Source organism: Pipistrellus kuhlii, unplaced genomic scaffold (assembly GCF_014108245.1).
Source record: "Pipistrellus kuhlii isolate mPipKuh1 unplaced genomic scaffold, mPipKuh1.p scaffold_m20_p_4, whole genome shotgun sequence".
NCBI lineage: Eukaryota > Metazoa > Chordata > Mammalia > Chiroptera > Vespertilionidae > Pipistrellus > Pipistrellus kuhlii.
In genome coordinates, this window is record NW_023425540.1 from 78,031,803 (window position 1) to 78,050,464 (window position 18,662).

The 18,662-nt window shown below is 43.3% G+C and overlaps 1 protein-coding gene across 4 annotated transcripts in view; it reads right to left on the reverse strand.

Moving 5' to 3' along the window:
• Window positions 1–9,080, reverse strand: part of VKORC1L1 (vitamin K epoxide reductase complex subunit 1 like 1) — a 56,212-nt gene extending 47,132 nt beyond the window's left edge. For 3 of the 4 annotated variants that reach the window (XR_006739672.1, XM_036409489.2, XM_045571245.1), the window contains exon 1: window positions 8,738–9,080. Coding sequence is in view for 3 of the 4 variants with exons in the window: in XM_036409489.2 (XP_036265382.1) it covers window positions 8,738–8,931 (194 nt within the window). In the remaining variant the exon portion in view is untranslated. The remainder of the gene's footprint in view (window positions 1–8,737) is intronic. The other variant, XM_036409488.2, reaches the window with a different exon arrangement.
• Between the last annotated feature and the right edge of the window lie 9,582 nt (window positions 9,081–18,662).

Consider the following 18,662-nt stretch of genomic DNA (forward strand, 5'->3'; position numbering starts at 1 on the left):
AACTACCAGAACTCTCTGACATCATCCTCAGTAATATTTTTATGAATGTTTCCTCAGGCATGGGAAACAAAAAAATATATAAACAAATGGGACTGTATCTAACTAATTGGTTTTTGCACAGTGAAGGAAACCATCAACAAAATGAAGACATTTACTGCCCTTGCTGGTTTGGTTCAGTGGATAGTGTCGGCCTATAGACTGCAGGTCCCAGGTTCAATTCCAGTTAAGGGTACAATACCTCGGTTGCAGGTTCGATCCCCCACCCTGATTGAGACTCATGTGGGAGGCAACCAATTTATGTTTCTCTCTGTCTCTCCCCGTCCCTTCCACTCTCTCTAGAAATCAGTGGGGAAATATCGAGTAAGGATTAACACCACCAACAAAAAAGACAACCAACTGAATGGAAGAAGACATTTGCCAATGATATATCTGATAATGGGGCTAATATTCCAAACATACAGGCAACTCATACTATTTTTTTTTAATTGCTTTTTGTTAATTTTAGAGAGAAGACGGAAGAGTGGGAGAGGGAGGAGAGAGAAACATCAATCTGAGAGAAAAACATTGACTGGTTGCCTCCTGTACACACCCCAACTGACCAGGACCAAACCCACAACCTGAGCATATGCTCTGACTAGGAATTGAACCTAAAACTTTTTGGTGTTTGAGATTAATGCCCAACTAACTGAGCCACAACAGCCAGAGCCAACTCATACAACGTTACACCAAAATAAATAAATAAATAAATAATCCAATTTAAAAATGGGCAGAAGAGGAGAAACCAAGATGGCAGCATAGGTAACCACCTAACTGCAGCCTCACACAACAATTTCAAAAAATACAACTAAAATATAAAGTGGGCATTATCCAGAACTATAGGAAAGTTGACTGACTGAAAATTCTACAACTAGAAGGAAAGAGAAAACCAGAAAGAAAAATCAGAGGAGCTGTAAAAGCCTAAGGTACGGAGACAGACACAGTGCGTGCGCGGAGAGGACGCAGCTGGAGAGGAGGGGCAGCTGAGGGCCTGGCTGGCATTCCCTAACGGGAAGGAGATAAAAGCTCCAGACTGTGCTGAACTCCAGTTCCGACAGCACTGAACCCCAGTTCTGGGCGAGACCCTCAGGCCCCAGGCTGTAAGGCGGAAGCTCAGGGGAGCAGCGAAAGGCAGAGCCCCGAGATGCGCACATTTCGCGCAGAGGACAAACTGTTGATTGAGCCGCTGGATTGCCCTAGCGGGAAGGAGACATAAGCTCCAGACTGTTCTTAACCCCACTTCCAACTGCACTGAATCCCAGTTCCGGGCTCATTGAGGGAGAGACTAGACTGTCTGGTAGCGGGCGAAACTCTAGGGCACCTTTCTCTCAGAGGTGCTTGCAGCGAGTACCAAAGAACACTGAGGAACACTGAGACTCAGGAACCTCATAGGGCGGGGCCAACCGGAAGCCAAGGCTGTAGGCTCCACCCTGAAACTCCGACCCATCCAAGCTGAGCACAGAGGCTCTTGCAGTTTTCCAAGTCTAGTTGAATAAGGCTGTCTCCTGGCATAGACAGCTGATCCTCCTACCCTACCAACTCAGGGAAGCAGCGAAATGCCAAGACAAGGAAACAGATCACAAACGAAAGAAATGGAGGACAAAAAGCGACTGGAAATCACGTTCAAAACCACGCTTATAAGGTTTTTTAAGAATCTCCTAGAGCTGGGACCAGTTTGGCTCAGTGGACAGAGCGTCGGCCTGCGGACTGAAAGGTCCCGGGTTCGATTCCAGTCAAGGGCATGTACCTTGGTTGCGGGCACATCCCCGGTAGGGGGTGTGCAAGAGGCAGCTGATCGATGATTCTCTCTCATCGATGTTTCTAACTCTCTATCTCTCTCTTCCTCTCTGTGAAAAATCAATAAAATATATTTTTTAAAAAACAGAATCTCCTAGAAAAGGCCAATAAAATAAACAAGACCTATGAAGATATGAAAAAGGATCAACTAGAAATAATAAAGGATCAACTAGAAATAAAGAATACATTCTCTGAAATAAAAAATATTATGCAGAGTCCTAAAAACAGAATGGAAGATTGCAAGAATCAAGTCAAAGATTTGGAACACAAAGAGCCAGAGGACACTCCTCTGCAGAAGCAAGAAGACAAGAGAATCCAAAAAGTTGAAGATAGTGTAAGAAACCTCTGGGACAACTTCAAGTGAACCAACATCAGAATTATGGGGGTCCCAGAAGAAGAGAGAGAGCAAGATATCGAAAACATACTGAAAGAAATAGTGACAGAAAACTTCCCCCGCCTGGTGAAAGAAATAGACTTACAAGTCCAGGAAGCGCACAGAACCGCAAATAAAAGGAATCCAAAGAGGACCACACCAAGACAAATCATAATTAAAATTCCCAGAGCAAAAGACAAAGAGAGAATATTAAAAGCAGCAAGAACAAAGCACGTAGTTACCTATAAAGGAGCACCCATACGATGGTAAGCTGATTTCTCAACAGAAACCATGCAGGCCAGACGGGAATGGCGAGAAATATTCAAGGTGATGAATAGCAAGAACCTACAGCCAAATATAAAAATACTCTACCCAGCAAAGCTATCACTCGGAATCTAAGGCCTGATAAAGAGCTTCACAAATAAAATAAAAAAAGCTAAACGAGTTCATCACCACCAAACCAGAATTATATGAATTGCTGAAGGGGTTTCTTTAGGAAGAGGAAGAAAATAAAGATAAAAATTATGAACAACGAATATGTAACTACCAACAAGTGAATCTAAAAACCAAGGGAATTAAAAAATCTGATGAACATTATTAACTGTTGAATATAATAGAATCAGAAGTATGGAAGGGGAGTGGACTGGCAATTCTCGGGGAAAAGAGGAGGGGGGTTGTGGGAATAGACTGAACATAAACTGTGTACCTATGGATGAGGACAGTGGGGGGTGGGGAAAGGGCAGCGGGAGGGGTGGGAACCTGGTGGAGGAGGAAAAAATGAGGAACTTTTGTAATAATATGAATAAAGATTTATTTTTACAAAAAATGGTTAGAAGACCTAAATAGACATTTCTCCCAAGAGGACATACAGATAGCCAGAAGACATTGAAAAGATGATCAAAATGCAGATTAAAAACTCACTCTTGCCAAAACCAGTTTGGCTCAGTGGATAGAGCGTCAGCCTGCAGACTGAAAGGTCCCAGATTTGATTCCAGTCAAGGGCATGTATCTTGGTTGTCGACACATCCCCAGTGGGGGTGTGTGTGTGTGTGTGTGTGTGTGCAGGAGGCAGCTGATGGATGTTTCTAACTCTCTATCCTTCTCCCTTCCTCTCTGTAAAATATCAATAAAATATACTAAAAAATAAATAAATAAATAAATACCTCACACTTGTCAGAATGGCTATCATCTATAATAATAAAAGCGTAATATGCTAATTAGATCGGTCGCCCTTCCAGATGAAACCAGGGCTGCAAGGAAAGCCTGGGTCCCAGGTGCCAGAGGGAAACCGGTACTGGCAGTCAGGGGAAGAAAAGTCAATGGGTTGAATTTCATGCATCCAGCCTCTAGTCAATAAATATAAAAAGTGCTGGCAAGGATGTGGAGAAAAGGAAACCCTTGTGCACTGTTAGTAGGATTGTAAACTGGTGTGACCCCCATGGAAAGCAGTAGGAAAGTTCCCCAAAATATTAGAAACAGTCCTAGCTGGTTTGGCCCAGTGGCTAGAGCACCAGCCTGCAGACTGAAGGGACCTGGGTTTTATTCTGGTCAAGGGCACATGTGGGGGTGGGTTGCAGGCTCCATCCCCAGTGTAGGATGAGCAGGAGGCAGCCAATCAATAATTTTCTCATCACTGATGTTTCTCTCTCTCTCTCCCTCTCCCTTCCTTTCTGAAATCAATAATATAGTAAAAAATAATATAGTAGTGATGGAAATGCTAATAAAAATAAAGTTCAGGTCAGAATATATAATTTCATGTTTATAAAATAGGGAGAATATGACCATATTTATACTTGTATGGGCATAAAACTGGAGTTTTATGGCTGCTTATGAAGAGGGAGAACTATATTTTGGGGGAAATGGGTATGAAGGAGTCTGTTCCCTATATAGTTTAGTATATATTTTAATTGGAAGCAATGAAAGAATTTAACTGAAAAAATGCAGGCAGGGGGAGACCCTAAACAAGACTCTGGAAGATTTCTAGACCCCACCTGGTATTAACTGTGTTACCTTGGGCAACTGGACAAATTCTAAAAATGTATGCTCTCAATGGAAAGGGGATATAGTAAATATATGGTACCAATTTTTTTTAAAGATAGGTGAGAGGCACTAGTCCAACATTTTGCAAAATAAGGCAGCTTTTGCCGAAACCGGTTTGGCTCAGCAGTAGTGCGTCGGTCTGCGGACTGAAAGGTCCCAGGTTCGATTCCGGTCAAGGGCATGTACATTGGTTTCGGGCACATCCCCGGTAGGGGGTGTGCAAGAGGCAGCTGGTTGATGTTTCTCTCTCATTGACGTTTCTAGCTCTCTATCTCTCTCCCTTCCTCTCTATAAAAAAAAAAAAAAAAAAAAAAAAAAAAAAAAAAAAAAAAAAAAAAATCAATAAAAATATATATATATATATATATATATATATTAATAAGGCAACTTTTTGAGGACTTGATGGATTTCAAATACTATTATTACCATTTAAATGTTGGGAGAGTGAGTGAGTGTGTGTGTGTGTGTGTGTGTTTAACCCTCACCCAAGGATATTTATCCCATTGACTTCTATAGCAAGTAGAAAGGAAGACGGAGGGAGGAGAAAAAAAAAAACCACAGCAATGTGAGACACTTGTTGCCTTCCACACAAGGGACGGGGATCAATGGAACCTGCAACCAAGGTGCCCTTGACCAGAAATAAAACCCTCGACCCTTCAGGTCACAGGACAACGCTCTAGCCACTGAATCAAACCAGGAAGAACAAATATTATTATTATCACTTACAAACTGTAGTATGGCCTGGCAAGTGTGGCTCAGTGGTTGAACAACGACCTTTGAACAAGGAGGTCATGGTTCAAATTCTCAGCCAGGACACATGCCCGTTGATGGCCCACCTGCCATTGGAGGGGGTGCAGGAGGCAGCCAATCAATAATTCTCTCTCATTACTGACATTTCTATCTCTCCCAGTCCCTTCCTCTCTGAAATCAACAAATATATATATTTTAAAACTGTAGAGCCCTCACCGGTTTGACTCAGTGGATAGAGCTTCATCGGCCTGCAGACTGAGAGGTCCTGGGTTCAATCCTGGTCAGGGAACATTTGCCTTGGTTGTGGGTACATCCCCAATGGAAGGTGTGCAGGAGGCAACTGATGGATGTTTCTAACTCTCTGTCCCTCTCCCTTCCTCTCTGTAAAAAGTCAATAAAATATATATTTTTTAAAAACTGTAGAATGGCCGAAACCGGTTTGGCTCAGTGGTAGAGCGTCGGTCTGCGGACTGAAAGGTCCCAGGTTCGATTCCGGTCAGGGGCATGTACGTTGGTTGCGGGCACATCCCCGGTAGGGAGTGTGCAAGAGGCAGCTTGTTAGTGTTTCTCTCTCATTGACGTTTCTAGCTCTCTCTCTCCCTTCCTCTTTGTAAAAAATTAATAAAAATATATTTTAAAAAAAACACCTGTAGAATGGTCAAGTCTATTAATCTTTTGAGGTTATTTGTACTATTTTTACATAGAAACCTTTCTTAGAAGGAATCTAATGTAATTTAAAGGAAATATTTAAAAGGAATAGTCTACACATTATTTTGTTTCCATTGCCACACTTTTAAAACAGTTTTAAATAGATTTTAAGTCTTTATAGTCTGCCATGGAGTGAGCAATAAACACTAAAACAATTGACATTTAAAATACATAAATGACTAATCCTTAAACAAGAACTTACACTACTTAAAGGTGTTTATTACCAGACACTAAAAAAAACACCTGCAATCTAGTTAGCAACTATAACTAACAGAGTACACACTTTATTCCAGTTTCTGATATCATGTATCATCTTTAATCCTACCATTCATCTGGTAAAGCAAATTTTAATACTCCCATTTAACACATGAAACAAGGAGGCTATAGGAAGATAAGTGACTAGCTTGAGACCGCATCAGGAGTTACTTAATTTCAGCTGGCAGGCTGGTGCAGGTTTGCCACAATTTTTACTAATTTATATTAAAATGAGGACAAATAAAAGTAAACTTTGTAATAAAGTTAAATGATTCTATTTAAAGGGCTTTTATTCTGAGATACTGTTCTTTCAAGTTGAGTTAAAATATCCTTTATTTTTATTTTTTTTTAAAATATATATTTTTTTATTTCAGAGAGGAAAGGAGAGGGAGAGAGATAGAAACATCAACGATGATTGATTGCTGCCTCCAGTATGCCCCACACTGGGGATGGAGCCCATACCCTAGGCATGTGCCCTGACCGGATTTCATGACCTAAGTCGACCTGTCATGCTGTCTAGGCAAAATATCCTTTTCTTTTTTTTAATGAAATTATGGTGGCAGTAAATATGGTGTGAATTATTATTGCTGTTTTTATCGGCTATACATGGCAGGACAAAAAACTGTCAACTCTATTACAATGTCCCAATTTTTGGGGGAAATATTTCTTTTAAAATACAAAAAGTCTGGGAACTATTCTTTTAGTGTTGCTTCCCAAAATACTTCAGGACTTAACACACATATACTCTCAAACACAAACAGTCATGATTCTCATCAATTTCTACTTCATTCTATTTAAATTAGGACACTTAAGAATTGAGAAATGAGAATAAGGTGAGTTTCAACAAGTCACATGAATTAACGCTGAATTCCTTTCATCAGTTAATTTTTCTCATTCTTTATCTTCAATTCTACTCAAACCTCAGCTCAAACTTACTTTTCCTAAAATAGTCATGTTTTTAACTACTTCTGCTTAATCGCAATCAATACTTAAGTAGAATTTTAAAAACTACCGTATTTTTCGGACCATAAGACGCACTTTTTTCCCCCCAGAAGTGGGGGGGAAAAGTCCCTGCGTCTTATGGTCCAAATATAGCCTACACATATACTTTAAAAAAAAAAGGTTTTTTTACTTGCCCGGCTCTGTGTGGTCTCTGTGTGCTTGCCCGGCTCTAAAATGGTTCTAAATGCTGCTGTTTACTTTACAGGGTTGATTACATGTGTTTATGACTGTGATGTTGGGTTTTAATGCACATAAAATATTTTAGGACACTATTTGTTTCAGAATCTTTTTTTCTTCATTTCCCTTCTCTAAAAACTGGTGTGTCTTATGGTCCGAAAAATACGGCACTTGCAGTCTCCAATAGTCTGCTTTTACTTAAAGCCTTTTTTACTTTAGCAAAATAAAAACTTTTAATGATGCTTACTCTATGTGATTCCAAAATGAAATTGGCCTATAAATCACTCGTCACTTTAATTTACAAATTTCTGTATCTCCATTAAATAGATAAAGTTTGTAAATAGTGACCAGACAAGCTGCAATGCTAGCTTGTTCCTGTAATCACTAATACGTATGTCAAAATAAAGCAGGTAAGCTTATACAATTGCCTACATAGCAATTTACAGGAGGGGAAGAAAGTGTTCAAAGGTGACTATAGTTAACAAATTCAAAATATTTGGCATAGTATGTCTCTATTAAAATTGTAACCTATCAACTTTGAAATCATTACTCTCACTTTTGCTACTTTTTAAAAACGAATCTTCCTAAATTAAAAAAAAAAAAGCAACCAACCACTTTTAAGATATAAATTCCTCTTTTATTAAGTGATCTGTGTAGGTCAATCTAATGCAAAAAATAAAATTTAATATGTGAATCAACAGCATTTTTTTAAAAACAAACCAATAAACTGACCAATACCTCCAGTTTAGCAATGCATGTTCTTTTCATCTTCTGTGGTGATCCATTACACTAATCAACAAGGTTTAAAAAGTCACCTCAATGCCCAAAACATCACTACACATGACACACTCAGATTTCACTCAAATGAAGCTTAAGCTAGACCCAAACTCGGACCATTTCCCCATCTCTGGAACACTGAACTTACACGAGAGGAAATCCAAAAAATCAGATAAGTTAAGTGCTGGTATCTCTTCCAGAGTGGGGTCAAATTCGTGTTTGCCCGCAAATGTCACCGGCTCAGTAAGTGCAAATTCTCATTAGCGCTACAGAGTACAAAGAGGCCTGGCCGCGGAAACACCTGTCCCAGCGCCGGGAAGACGGTGGGAAGGGCGAGCCCAGAGCCCGTGCCTGCCGCACCGCCCGGGACCGCAGCGATCCCGGACCCCCGGCGGACTCTGACCGCACGGCTCCCCGGGGAGGGTCCCACACCCGACCCGCCTCCCGGCGACCGCGAGCACATCTGTCAAGCCGGCCGGACCGCTCTCCGCCTTCCCGGCGGCCCCGGCCGGCCCCGCTGCTCCCGTCCGCGCCGGCCTCCCGCCTGCACTCTGCCACCTCATCCCTCCTCGCCGGGCTCGCGGCCCCGCCACCTCCGCCCCGGCGGCCTGCTCGGGGGCCGCCCCAGGACCGGAGCCCCGGGCCGGAGCCCCAGGCCGCCGCCCCCCACCCACACCGGCCGCCCTGGGCTCCTCCGCGGCCCAGCCCCTCCGGCCCCCAGGCCCGAGCGCCCGCCACGCGCTCCCCACTCCCCGCCCCCGCCCCCGCCCTCGCCCTCGCCCCACTCGGCCGTCCCCGGCGCGCTCCCCTCAGCCGGGCTACCTGGAGGCAAGGGCGGCGGAGCACTTCACCCAGGGCCCGAGGTCGCAGAGGGCCCGGTGCTCGGGGTCCCGCTCCTTCTCCCGCTTCACGTGGTAGGAGTAGATGGAGAGCAGGATCCCGGCGGCGCACACTGCATACCGGGCCGCCCGCTCCCACCGCGGCACAGACACTCTCAGCAGGACGGGCGCCGCCATCTTCCCCCCTCCGCCGCCGCCGCCGCCGCCGCCGCCGCCTCCTTCGCCTTCGCCTTCGCCGCCGCCGCCGCCTCCCTCCGCCTCCACCTCAGCAGCCGCCGCCCGTCGGGGCCCGACCCAGCCACCGCCACTACCGCCACCGCCTCCGTGGCCGCCGCCACCGCCGCCGCGCCCCATTGGCTCGGCCGCCTCCCCCAGGCCCCGCCCCCACGGGCGCGCGGCCCAACTGCCCTGAGAGGAGGGAGCCAGGCGAGGCGGGAGGCGCGCGCGGGCGGAGGGAGGAGCGGAGCGCGCAACCGTCCGGGGGCCTGGCCACCAGGCGGAGGTAGAAGGCGCGCGCAGCGAGGGGGCCGAGGGCGGAGGAGTGGCCAGAGGGAGGGAGGAGCGGGGTCCGGGAGGGGAGGTGTCTTAGGAGAGCCTTGGGGACCAGGGGCAATGAATACATTTCAAAGATATTTCCCTGTGTGACTTGGTAAACCCTTGGCCCCGCCCCCTGGGATTGGTGATCAATTGCCATCTTTTTTTTTCTTCTCATAATCACTTGCTATTTTCTGACCCAATCCAAATTAACCCTGCTCGTTGCCTGCATTACCTGATCTTCCCCACCACTGCCTCCAGACACCTCCTGTTCAACAGGTGTGAACTTAATTATTTTTTTTAAAGTATGCTGAATGCCTTGCATCTCTGTAAACTGAATTTGGGATGGCTTCACATCTATACTAATAAAAAAGTATGCAAATTGACTGTACCTCTGTGATGACAACCAGACAATCAGGAGGAGTATGCAAATTAACCCAACAAAAATGGCAGGTTAATGTGCATATGCAGGCACTGAGCACACTCCTGATTGGCTGGTGAGCATTATGGAGGTATGGTCAATTTGCATATTTCTCTTTTATTAGTGTAGATATAAAAATGAACTAAAAAAAATCAGGATTAAAAATAATAATAAAACAAATCAGGATGAAGAACCAAGCAATTCAGAATAAAAGAAAAGACCAGGAGTAAGAACACACATAAATAGGCCATAGGGTCTTACCTGATTATTACAACTGAGCCATATATTTGTCTCTGAGCATCCTCGTGGCCAAAACTAGAAAGAAAACATATGTATGTTATTCTCACTGTCTCTAAGAAGAAATAAACCATTCTTGGAGATGGTTAGCTTTTTCCTGGTTACAGCTCTCAGAGATATTTCAGAAGCTTTATATAGTGATTTTGGATAATCACGGTCCTTTGATTATCTATTGTTAGGTAACAAATTACTTCATATTAGCAGCTTAACAAAAAAAACCAAAACCCCTTATTTTCTCGCAGTTCCTGTGGGTCAGAAATTTGAATGCCCTGTAGCTCTGGCTCAGGATCTCTCAAGAATACAGTCAAAGTGTTGGCAAGCCTAAAGGCATTTCAAGATTGGAGAATCCTTTTCTAAGCTCACTCACATAACCTTTCTTCCAGCCACGCTTAACTACTATGTGTTTAAGCTTTTTTCCTTAGAGTATTTTACCTGGTATTTCTATATTTGTATTTTCTGTGTTGGCTCAATTCACCATGCCAGAAACATACACAAAAGATTTCTATGAGCTCATTCATTACCCTAGACTTGCTTTTCTGGGTTAGAATGCTGTACTCTACATTTTTCTGCCAAAGTTTTAGAAAAGGTCACAGCAAGATACAGCAGTATCCTTGAGGTATGGCAGTAGCTGGCCAGAAATTTTTCTATAGCAGAATCTGTGAAAGCCCAGGCCTCCCGAGGTCCTTCAGAAAAATACCACTCAAAGTGAATGTCTTATCAAGAGGGGATGGATGTCTCATTTCTCACTCAATGGATAATGGATTCTGATATTATTTCATTATTGAAAATACAGAGGAAATGCTCATTTTTAAACACTGCATGAGGAGTGGACCAGTAGGCATTCTATGTACAGAGATGAGCTGCTGACTTACCCAGTACAAAGGTGTTTCAATGAGCATCTATGTACATACTAGACATTGTCAGCCTCTTGATAAAAATTTTATAAGATCTGTACAAGATAGGTATCATTACCCCCAGTTTTCATGAGAAAAAAAGTAAGTCTCAGAGGATTAAGTAACTTGCCCAATTACCATAAGAGGGAGAGCTTCATTTACTATCCAGGCCTGTGCTATTCAAGTGTGATACCTATTTACCCCAGCCTATGTAGCTTCTCTCTGAGAAACCACCCCTCAATTTGACATGGATGTTCTATTTGTCCCCAGAATGTAATGAATGAATTATTCCACCAACCTAAGCTTGGACCCAAAGCTCTAGTAGGAACCCTGAAGCCCACGACTTCCCTCACCAGGCCTCACGTCCTAGCTTCTTTACCTGTTTTAATTCATTTTATCCTGATAACTTTTGCTGTAGGAGCCATTATTTTCTATATTTTACAGATGAGGAAACTGTGGTTCAGAGAGGCTAAGTAGCCTGCCAAAAAATCACATCCTATATAATAAAAGGCTAATATGCAAATCAACCAAATAGCAGAACAACCAGTTGCTATGATGCACACTGACCACCAGGGGGAAGATGCTCAATACAAGAGCTGCCCCTTGGTGGTCAGTGTGCTGGCACAGGGGGAACAACACTCAGCCAAAAGCGGGGCTCACAGCTGGCGAGAGCAGTGGCAGTGGCAGGAGTCTCTCCTGCCTCTGCAGCAGTGCTAAGAATGTCTGGACTGATGGCATAGGACTACTCCCTGAGGGCTCCTGGACTGTGAAAGGGCACAGGCTGGACTGAGGGAGCACCCCCCAAGTGCATAAACTTCATGCACTGGGCCTCTAGTAACTAAGTTGCAGAACTAGGATCCAGGCTCCAGCAGTCTGGTTCCCAGATCCATGCTCTTAACTCTTGTGATATGAGCTAAAATGCACTCAGAATTAGAGTTATAGTCAAGATGACAGAGTAAGTAAATTCAGTCCTGGCATCCTCCCACAACCACATTAAAGTTACAGCCAACTACAGAACAACCATCATTGAACCTGAAATCTAGCTGAGCAGAAGTCCTATAACTATGGATACACAGAAGCCACTTTGAGACTGGTAAGAGCAACAGAACAGGCTGGTCTCACACCCACATCGGGTGGTTAAAAATTGGTAGGGTAATCTTCCCTGCAGAGGTACCCACTGAGGAGCAAAGAGTCCCAGCCACACACAAGCCACACACATACACACACCCTGTCAACCCAGGGTTCCAGTGCCAAGAAGAGAAGTCACCATAACTACTAGCTGTGAAAACCAGCAGGGATTGTGGCTGAGTGAGATGAAGGGCTGCTGGAGTCCTGGGTGTTCTCTTAAAGGGCCCAAGCACAGACTTAATCACTGATGGACTGACTCACTGTGAGCTCCAGTGATGGGGCACCAGCTCAAATGGCACCATGGACATATGGAGAAGAACCAATTGCCTGGCTTTGAGGTGAGAACTGAAGGGGCAGCTTTCTCCCAGACAGCTGTGCTGGCAGAAGCCATTGTTCCTATGCTGAGCCCTCCTCCCACAGAGTGAGCAGGTGCTATATCTGAGTTTCCATCAACCTACCTTCGTGTTTCCCTGAGACCCCACCCCATCCAATATTAGGGTCATATCTCTTCCGGTAACTTTTCCAAATAAATCCCTATATTGGCCCATGCTGTGGGCTTTCCTAAATCCTCGCAAAGGTTCTCAATCTACAAACAATCTTGCCTGAGAATGACCCATACTTCTTTCAAAATGGCCCTAGGCCAGGCACTAGTGGCATCCAGACTCGGTTTGCAGTGTGGCCTTTCCAAGGCACCTCCAAGCCCAGCACAAGTAACTTTGTAGCTCATGCTGTGTGACCCTGAGGAGGTCATAGGTGGCCAATGACCTCCTGGGAGGCCCCAGAGCCAGCCCACCCTTCAGCCAGCTTCAGATCATGTCTGGAGTACCACCCAACAACCTTAATGCGTGACACAATCAAGGGGAAGATACAAGGGGCACCAGAGTCCTGCTGAAGGGAGTCCTGCTGTGTGGGGTTGGCCCACACAGCAGCTCCTTTGCTATAGTGACAGCCAGTCCTTATTATTTATCACTCCCAATTACTTGCCAACAGCAATCCAGGCTCAACTACAATAGAAAGAGGTACACAGCCTACCTGGCTCAGGTGACCAGTGAGGCTGCACCACTGGGCCCTAAAGAACACCTAATATATAAGGACACTCTACCTGCTAATTTCAACAGGATATAAAATGATATAGAAACCATTTTTTTTTTAAAAAAAAAAACAGTCATAAGTGAAGGATACAGTAGAAAGAATCAACATCAGATTAGATGTTGCAGAGGGATAGAATTGGTAATATGAATGACAAGAATTGGTAATATGAATGCCCAATTAGAGCAGCATAAAGGAAAAAGAATTTTTTTTAAATGAGGACAGTTTAAGGGACCTCTAGGACATCAACTGTAACAACATCCACATTATAGAGGTACCAAAAGGAGAGCGCACAAGGGATTCAAAACCTATTTAAACAAATAATGACTGAAAGCTTTCCTAATCTAGTAAAGGAAAAAGACATGTAAGTTCAAGAAGCATAGAGGTTACCAAAAAGATGAATCCAAAGAGGTCCACACCAAGACATATTATAATTAAAATTCCACAGATTAAAGTTAAAGAATCTTATAAGCAGCAAAAGAAAAGCAGTTGGTTATCTACAATGGAGTTCCTATAAGACTGGTAGCTGACTTCTCAACAGAAATTTTGCAGGCCAGAGGGATTGGCAAGAAATATGTATTCAAAGTAATGAAATGCAAGTAATTAAGATTATCCAGCAAGACTATCATTTAGAATCAAAGGACAAATAATGAGCTTGCCACACAAGAAAAAACTAAAGTTCATCACCATCAAACCAGTATTATAAGAAATGTTAAAGAGTTTTCTTATTTTTTAAACATATTTTTATTAATTTCAGAGAGGAAGGGAGAAGGAGAAAGAGATAGAAGCATCAATGATTAACTGCTTCCTGCATGCCCCCACTGGAGGTCAAGTCCACAATCCAGGCATATGCCCCAACTGGAAATTGAACCATGAGGGTTCATAGATAGATGCTCAACCACTGAGCCACACTGGCCAGGCTAAAGAGCTTTCTTTAAGAAGAAAAAGCCCTAGCCATTTTCCTTAGTGGACAGAGTTATCAGCCTGGGGATTGAAAGGTCCCAAGTTTTGATCCCAGTCAAGGGCAAATACCTCAGTTGCAGGTTCAACCTACGGCCCTGTTTGAGGCACATGCAGAAGTCAACCAATGGATATGTCCCTCTAATGTCAATGCCAATGTTCTGTGTCTCTACCCCTCCCTTCCACTTTCTAAAAAAAGTCAATGGAAAAATATCCTTTGGTGAGGATTAACAACAACAAAAATAAATAAAATGCACAGAAAATTTGGATTCCCCCCCTAGCATTTATCCCCATAAAACATAATATGGGCACAGACATGCTCCCAGGAACAAGCAAGAATTACAACTGAAATATGGAAAGGCTTCCTGAATAATCAATGGAAAACTCATAGGAGAGAATCCTGATACCAGAGGACCTAAGGTGGAGATGGCATAGAGACTGGTAGGAGAGGCAGAGTCATGAAAGGGCTGGCTGGGTGCCCACAGACAGCAACTGAAGCCCCAGAGAGATATCTCAACTGTTGGGGGGAAGTAGTGTGACACTGAGAACTCTGGGATCTAATCCCCAAGCTGGGCTCTCCAGCAGAGAGCAACAAATCTGAGAAGGGTACCCACATAACATCTAGCTGTGAAAAGCAGCAGGGGAGTGGTAGCTGAAAGTTTGGCACCCTCTTGAAGGGCCAATGCACAAAAATTCCCTATGGAACCACTCACAGTGTACTCTGGCAAAGGAAGGGTAAAGTGGACTGGAGCTTTGAGAGAACCCAGGTCTGGGGACTTAGGGGATAAAGTCTCACATCCCAAGTTTCCTGGGCTGAGTCATTCTCTCATGTAGCAGAGGACATCTTTCCCACATAGACATTTATCTTGCCTGGGGGGAAGACAGTTGACATATTCTATTGGAAAACACCTTGCCCTGAGGCCATTTAAAAGATTAAAAGTAACAATTAGCCTCCAGGTGGAAGCAACCATCTCATCCTGTTGAAAAAAACTCTCATCACATCTGAGGACAATTACCTGGGGGCAATTCAAATCAGCAGCCTATTAGTCTGTAGACAGACAGTTTCTGGAGGCTTTGAGACTTTGCCTGATCCAATTAGTCAGATACAGCCTTTAACACTGCCCTGCACTAGAGATTGAGAGGTGTAGAGCACATGTGTCAAACACAAGGCCCGCGGGCCAAATCCATCCCGCCAGGCCTTGCAATGTGGCCCGCACCTCGCTGTCATCACTGCACTCCGCTGCGTTTCCATCACAATGACAGTTTATGACTTTTCAGTAAACCATTCGGCCCACGATTTAGGCTGGATTTTAGATTTTGGCCCCTTCTCTGATTGAGTTCGACAGCCCTAGTGTAGAGGATCTACATAAAACATAGACACAAAACCAAACAGACAACCAAAATGAGGAGACAAAGAAACAACCCCAAAATGAAAGAACTAGAAATTCTCCAGAAGAAGAGATAAATGAAGCAGAGATAAGAAATTTATCTGAAACAGAGTTCAGAGTAATGATGGTAAAAACGCTCAACAGTATGAAAAGCGATATAGTAACTATGAAAAAAGAACACTCTGAAATAAAGAATTATATAACACAAATAAAGAACACATTGATAGGAATACACAACAGATTATGGGATGCTGAGGATCAAATCAGTGAATTAGAAGACAGAGTTGAAAATATCAATCAGAGAACCAAAAAGAAAAAATAATTTAAAAATAAGAAGACAGCTTAAGGGAGCTGTGGGACAAAGTGAAACATAACAATATTCAAATAGCAGGTGTGCCATAAAAGGCAGAAAGGGAGAAAGGAATAGAGGTGTTTGAAGAAATAATGGCAGAAAACTTTTCTAAACTGGTAAAGAAAAAAGTCACACAAGTACAGGAGACACAGAGAACCCCAAATGAGAATAACCCAAACAGACCCATGCCCAGACACATCATAATTAAAATGACAAAGAATTTTAAAGGCAGCAAAAGAAAAACAAAAACAAAACAGTTACCTTCAAAGGAATTCCCATAAGTCTGACATCTGATTTCTCATCAGAAACTCTACAGGCCAGAAGGAAATGGCATGAAGTACTCAAGGTAATGAAAAGCAAGGATCTGAGTCCAAGATTACTATATCCAGCAAAGTTATCATTAAAAATAGTCAAATAAAGAGCTTCCCAGACCAAAAAAAAAAAAAAAAAAAAAAAAAGCTAAAGGAGTTCATTACTCCTAAGCCAGCATTACAAGAAATGCTAAAGGGACTGCTATAATGGATAGCTGAAAAGAAGAAATAGAAGGAGATTTTGGGTGGTTGTGTGTTCATTTTCATTTGTTTTCAGGAATTTTTTATTTCTTTCTTGATCTCTTTAGTAACACATTCATTGTTTAATAACATGCTATTTAGCCTCCATGTGTTTGAATGTTTTTGCTGTAGTTGATTTCTAATTTTATTCCATTGTGATTTAAGAAGATGCTTGATATGATTTCAATTTTCTTCAACTTGTAGAGACTTGTTTTGTGTCCTAACATGTGGTCTATCTTTGTGAATGATCCCTGTGCACTTGAGAAGAATGTATATTCTGCTGCATTGGGGTGAAATGTTCTATAAATCTCTATTAAATCCATCTGATCCAATGTGTCCTTTAGAGTCTCTGTTTCCTTGTTAAGTTTTTACCTGGAAGATTTGTTCAGTGAAGTCAGAGGCATGTTAAAGTCCTCTACTATGACTGTATTGTTGTCAATCTCTTCATTAAAGTACTCTAGAAGTTTTAAAAATATTATATATTTTCAATGTTGAACAGGCTGGCAGGCAGAAGTGGTTAGGGGTAATCAGGAAGGCAGGCAGGCAAGCAGTTAGGAGCCAGCAGTCCTGGATTGTGAGAGGGATGGGGTCTAAACGGGAAGTTGAACATTCTTCGAGGGGGTCCCAGATTGGAGAGGGTGCAGGCTGGGCTGAGGGACACCCCCCTACCCCATGCACGAATTTCATGCATCAGTCCTCTAGTGTTTATATATTTTCAGAGTACAATTCCAAGACCATGAGGATTCCTGCAACAGAGAGGAATTAACAGGACTGCTCCAGCCATGAAGACAGAAGAGAAACAGTCCAGAGATGGAAGACACTGATGACACCTTGCCATACTAGCAGTCAGCAGCTGTACAAGACCAAACCAGAGAGGATTGGACCTGCATTACCACCATTTGTCCACCATCAAGAACTGAAATATCATTGCTGACATATATACATAAGGAACTGTTCAACATTGAAATTGGGACTCAAAAGAACTATTGACCCAGAATGAAACTCACTTCAGACTGATTCATTTGCCTCCCAGCATAACCATTACTGCTTGTCTCATTTTCAGTTTTTTTTTTTGTGTGTTTTTTTTTTTTAATATATTTTATTGATTTTTTTACAGAGAGGAAGGGAGAGAAATAGAAAGCTAGAAACGTCGATGAGAGAGAAACATCAACCAGCTGCCTCTTGCACACCCCCTACTGGGGATGTGCCTGCAACTAAGGTACATGCCCTTGACCGGATTCGAACCTGGGACCTTTCAGTCCGCAGAGCGATGCTCTACCACTGAGCCAAACCGGTTTTGGCTCATTTTCGGTTCTTATAAGTGTATTTCTTGTATCACATGATCTCACTCATCTAGGGGAAATAATGAACAACATAAACTGATAAACAAAGACAGACCCGGAGACAGGGAAGCATCAATAAGACTGTCAAACCTCAGAGGGAAGATAGGGGAGGGTGGGGGAAAGGGGGAGAGATCAACCAAAGGATTTGTATGCATGCATATAAGCCTAGCCAGTGGTCACGAACAACAGGGGGGTGGGGGCATACGTGGGGAGGGGTTTGGGATGGGAATGGGGCGATGAGGACTAATATGTGATACCTTAATCAATGAAGTTTTTTTTTTTAAGTTGGGGGGGAGGGGTAAATCATCTTCACAGAGATTAGTTTTTTCATCATTCCAGAACAAAAGGCAAAAAAACTCAGAAAGGTTTTACAATAGCAGTTGCCGTCTCTACCTTCACTATACCTCTCAAGTCTTCTGCTTTCCTGAGAATGTCAGTGTCCATACAATGGCCATGTAACTCCCCTGACTCATCATCCCATATCTTCCTCAACTCTGATGACCTTTGCTTTCATTCCACGTAAGCTGCCCACAGGATTGGCCCTTGTGATCCTCTTTAAAGGGCCATATTTCTGAAATCTTAAACTCTAATCTTATGCTCTTTGTACTTACCCTCTAGGGAAGATTGCATTTTCCAAGGTGGCTGCCAACAAGATCTCCCTTCCTATGTGCTCTTCTGCATTGTGAAGCCGGCTTCTGCTCCTATGTCGGGTTCAGGTCAATGTTCCTTCCCCTTGAATCCACAAGAGTCTGTGACTGTGGCAAAAATGATGCTCAGTACTTTCCAAGACTGTATCATAAAAGATAATATCACTTCTCTGAGTCTAAGGGCAGAGAGGAGTATTGTGTGGGTTTAGAACATGGGTTGGAAAGTTGTCTTCTTGGAATGTTTGCTCTTTGAAACCAGCTGCCATGCTGCTAGGAAGCCCATACCACACAGAGAGGTTGCATAT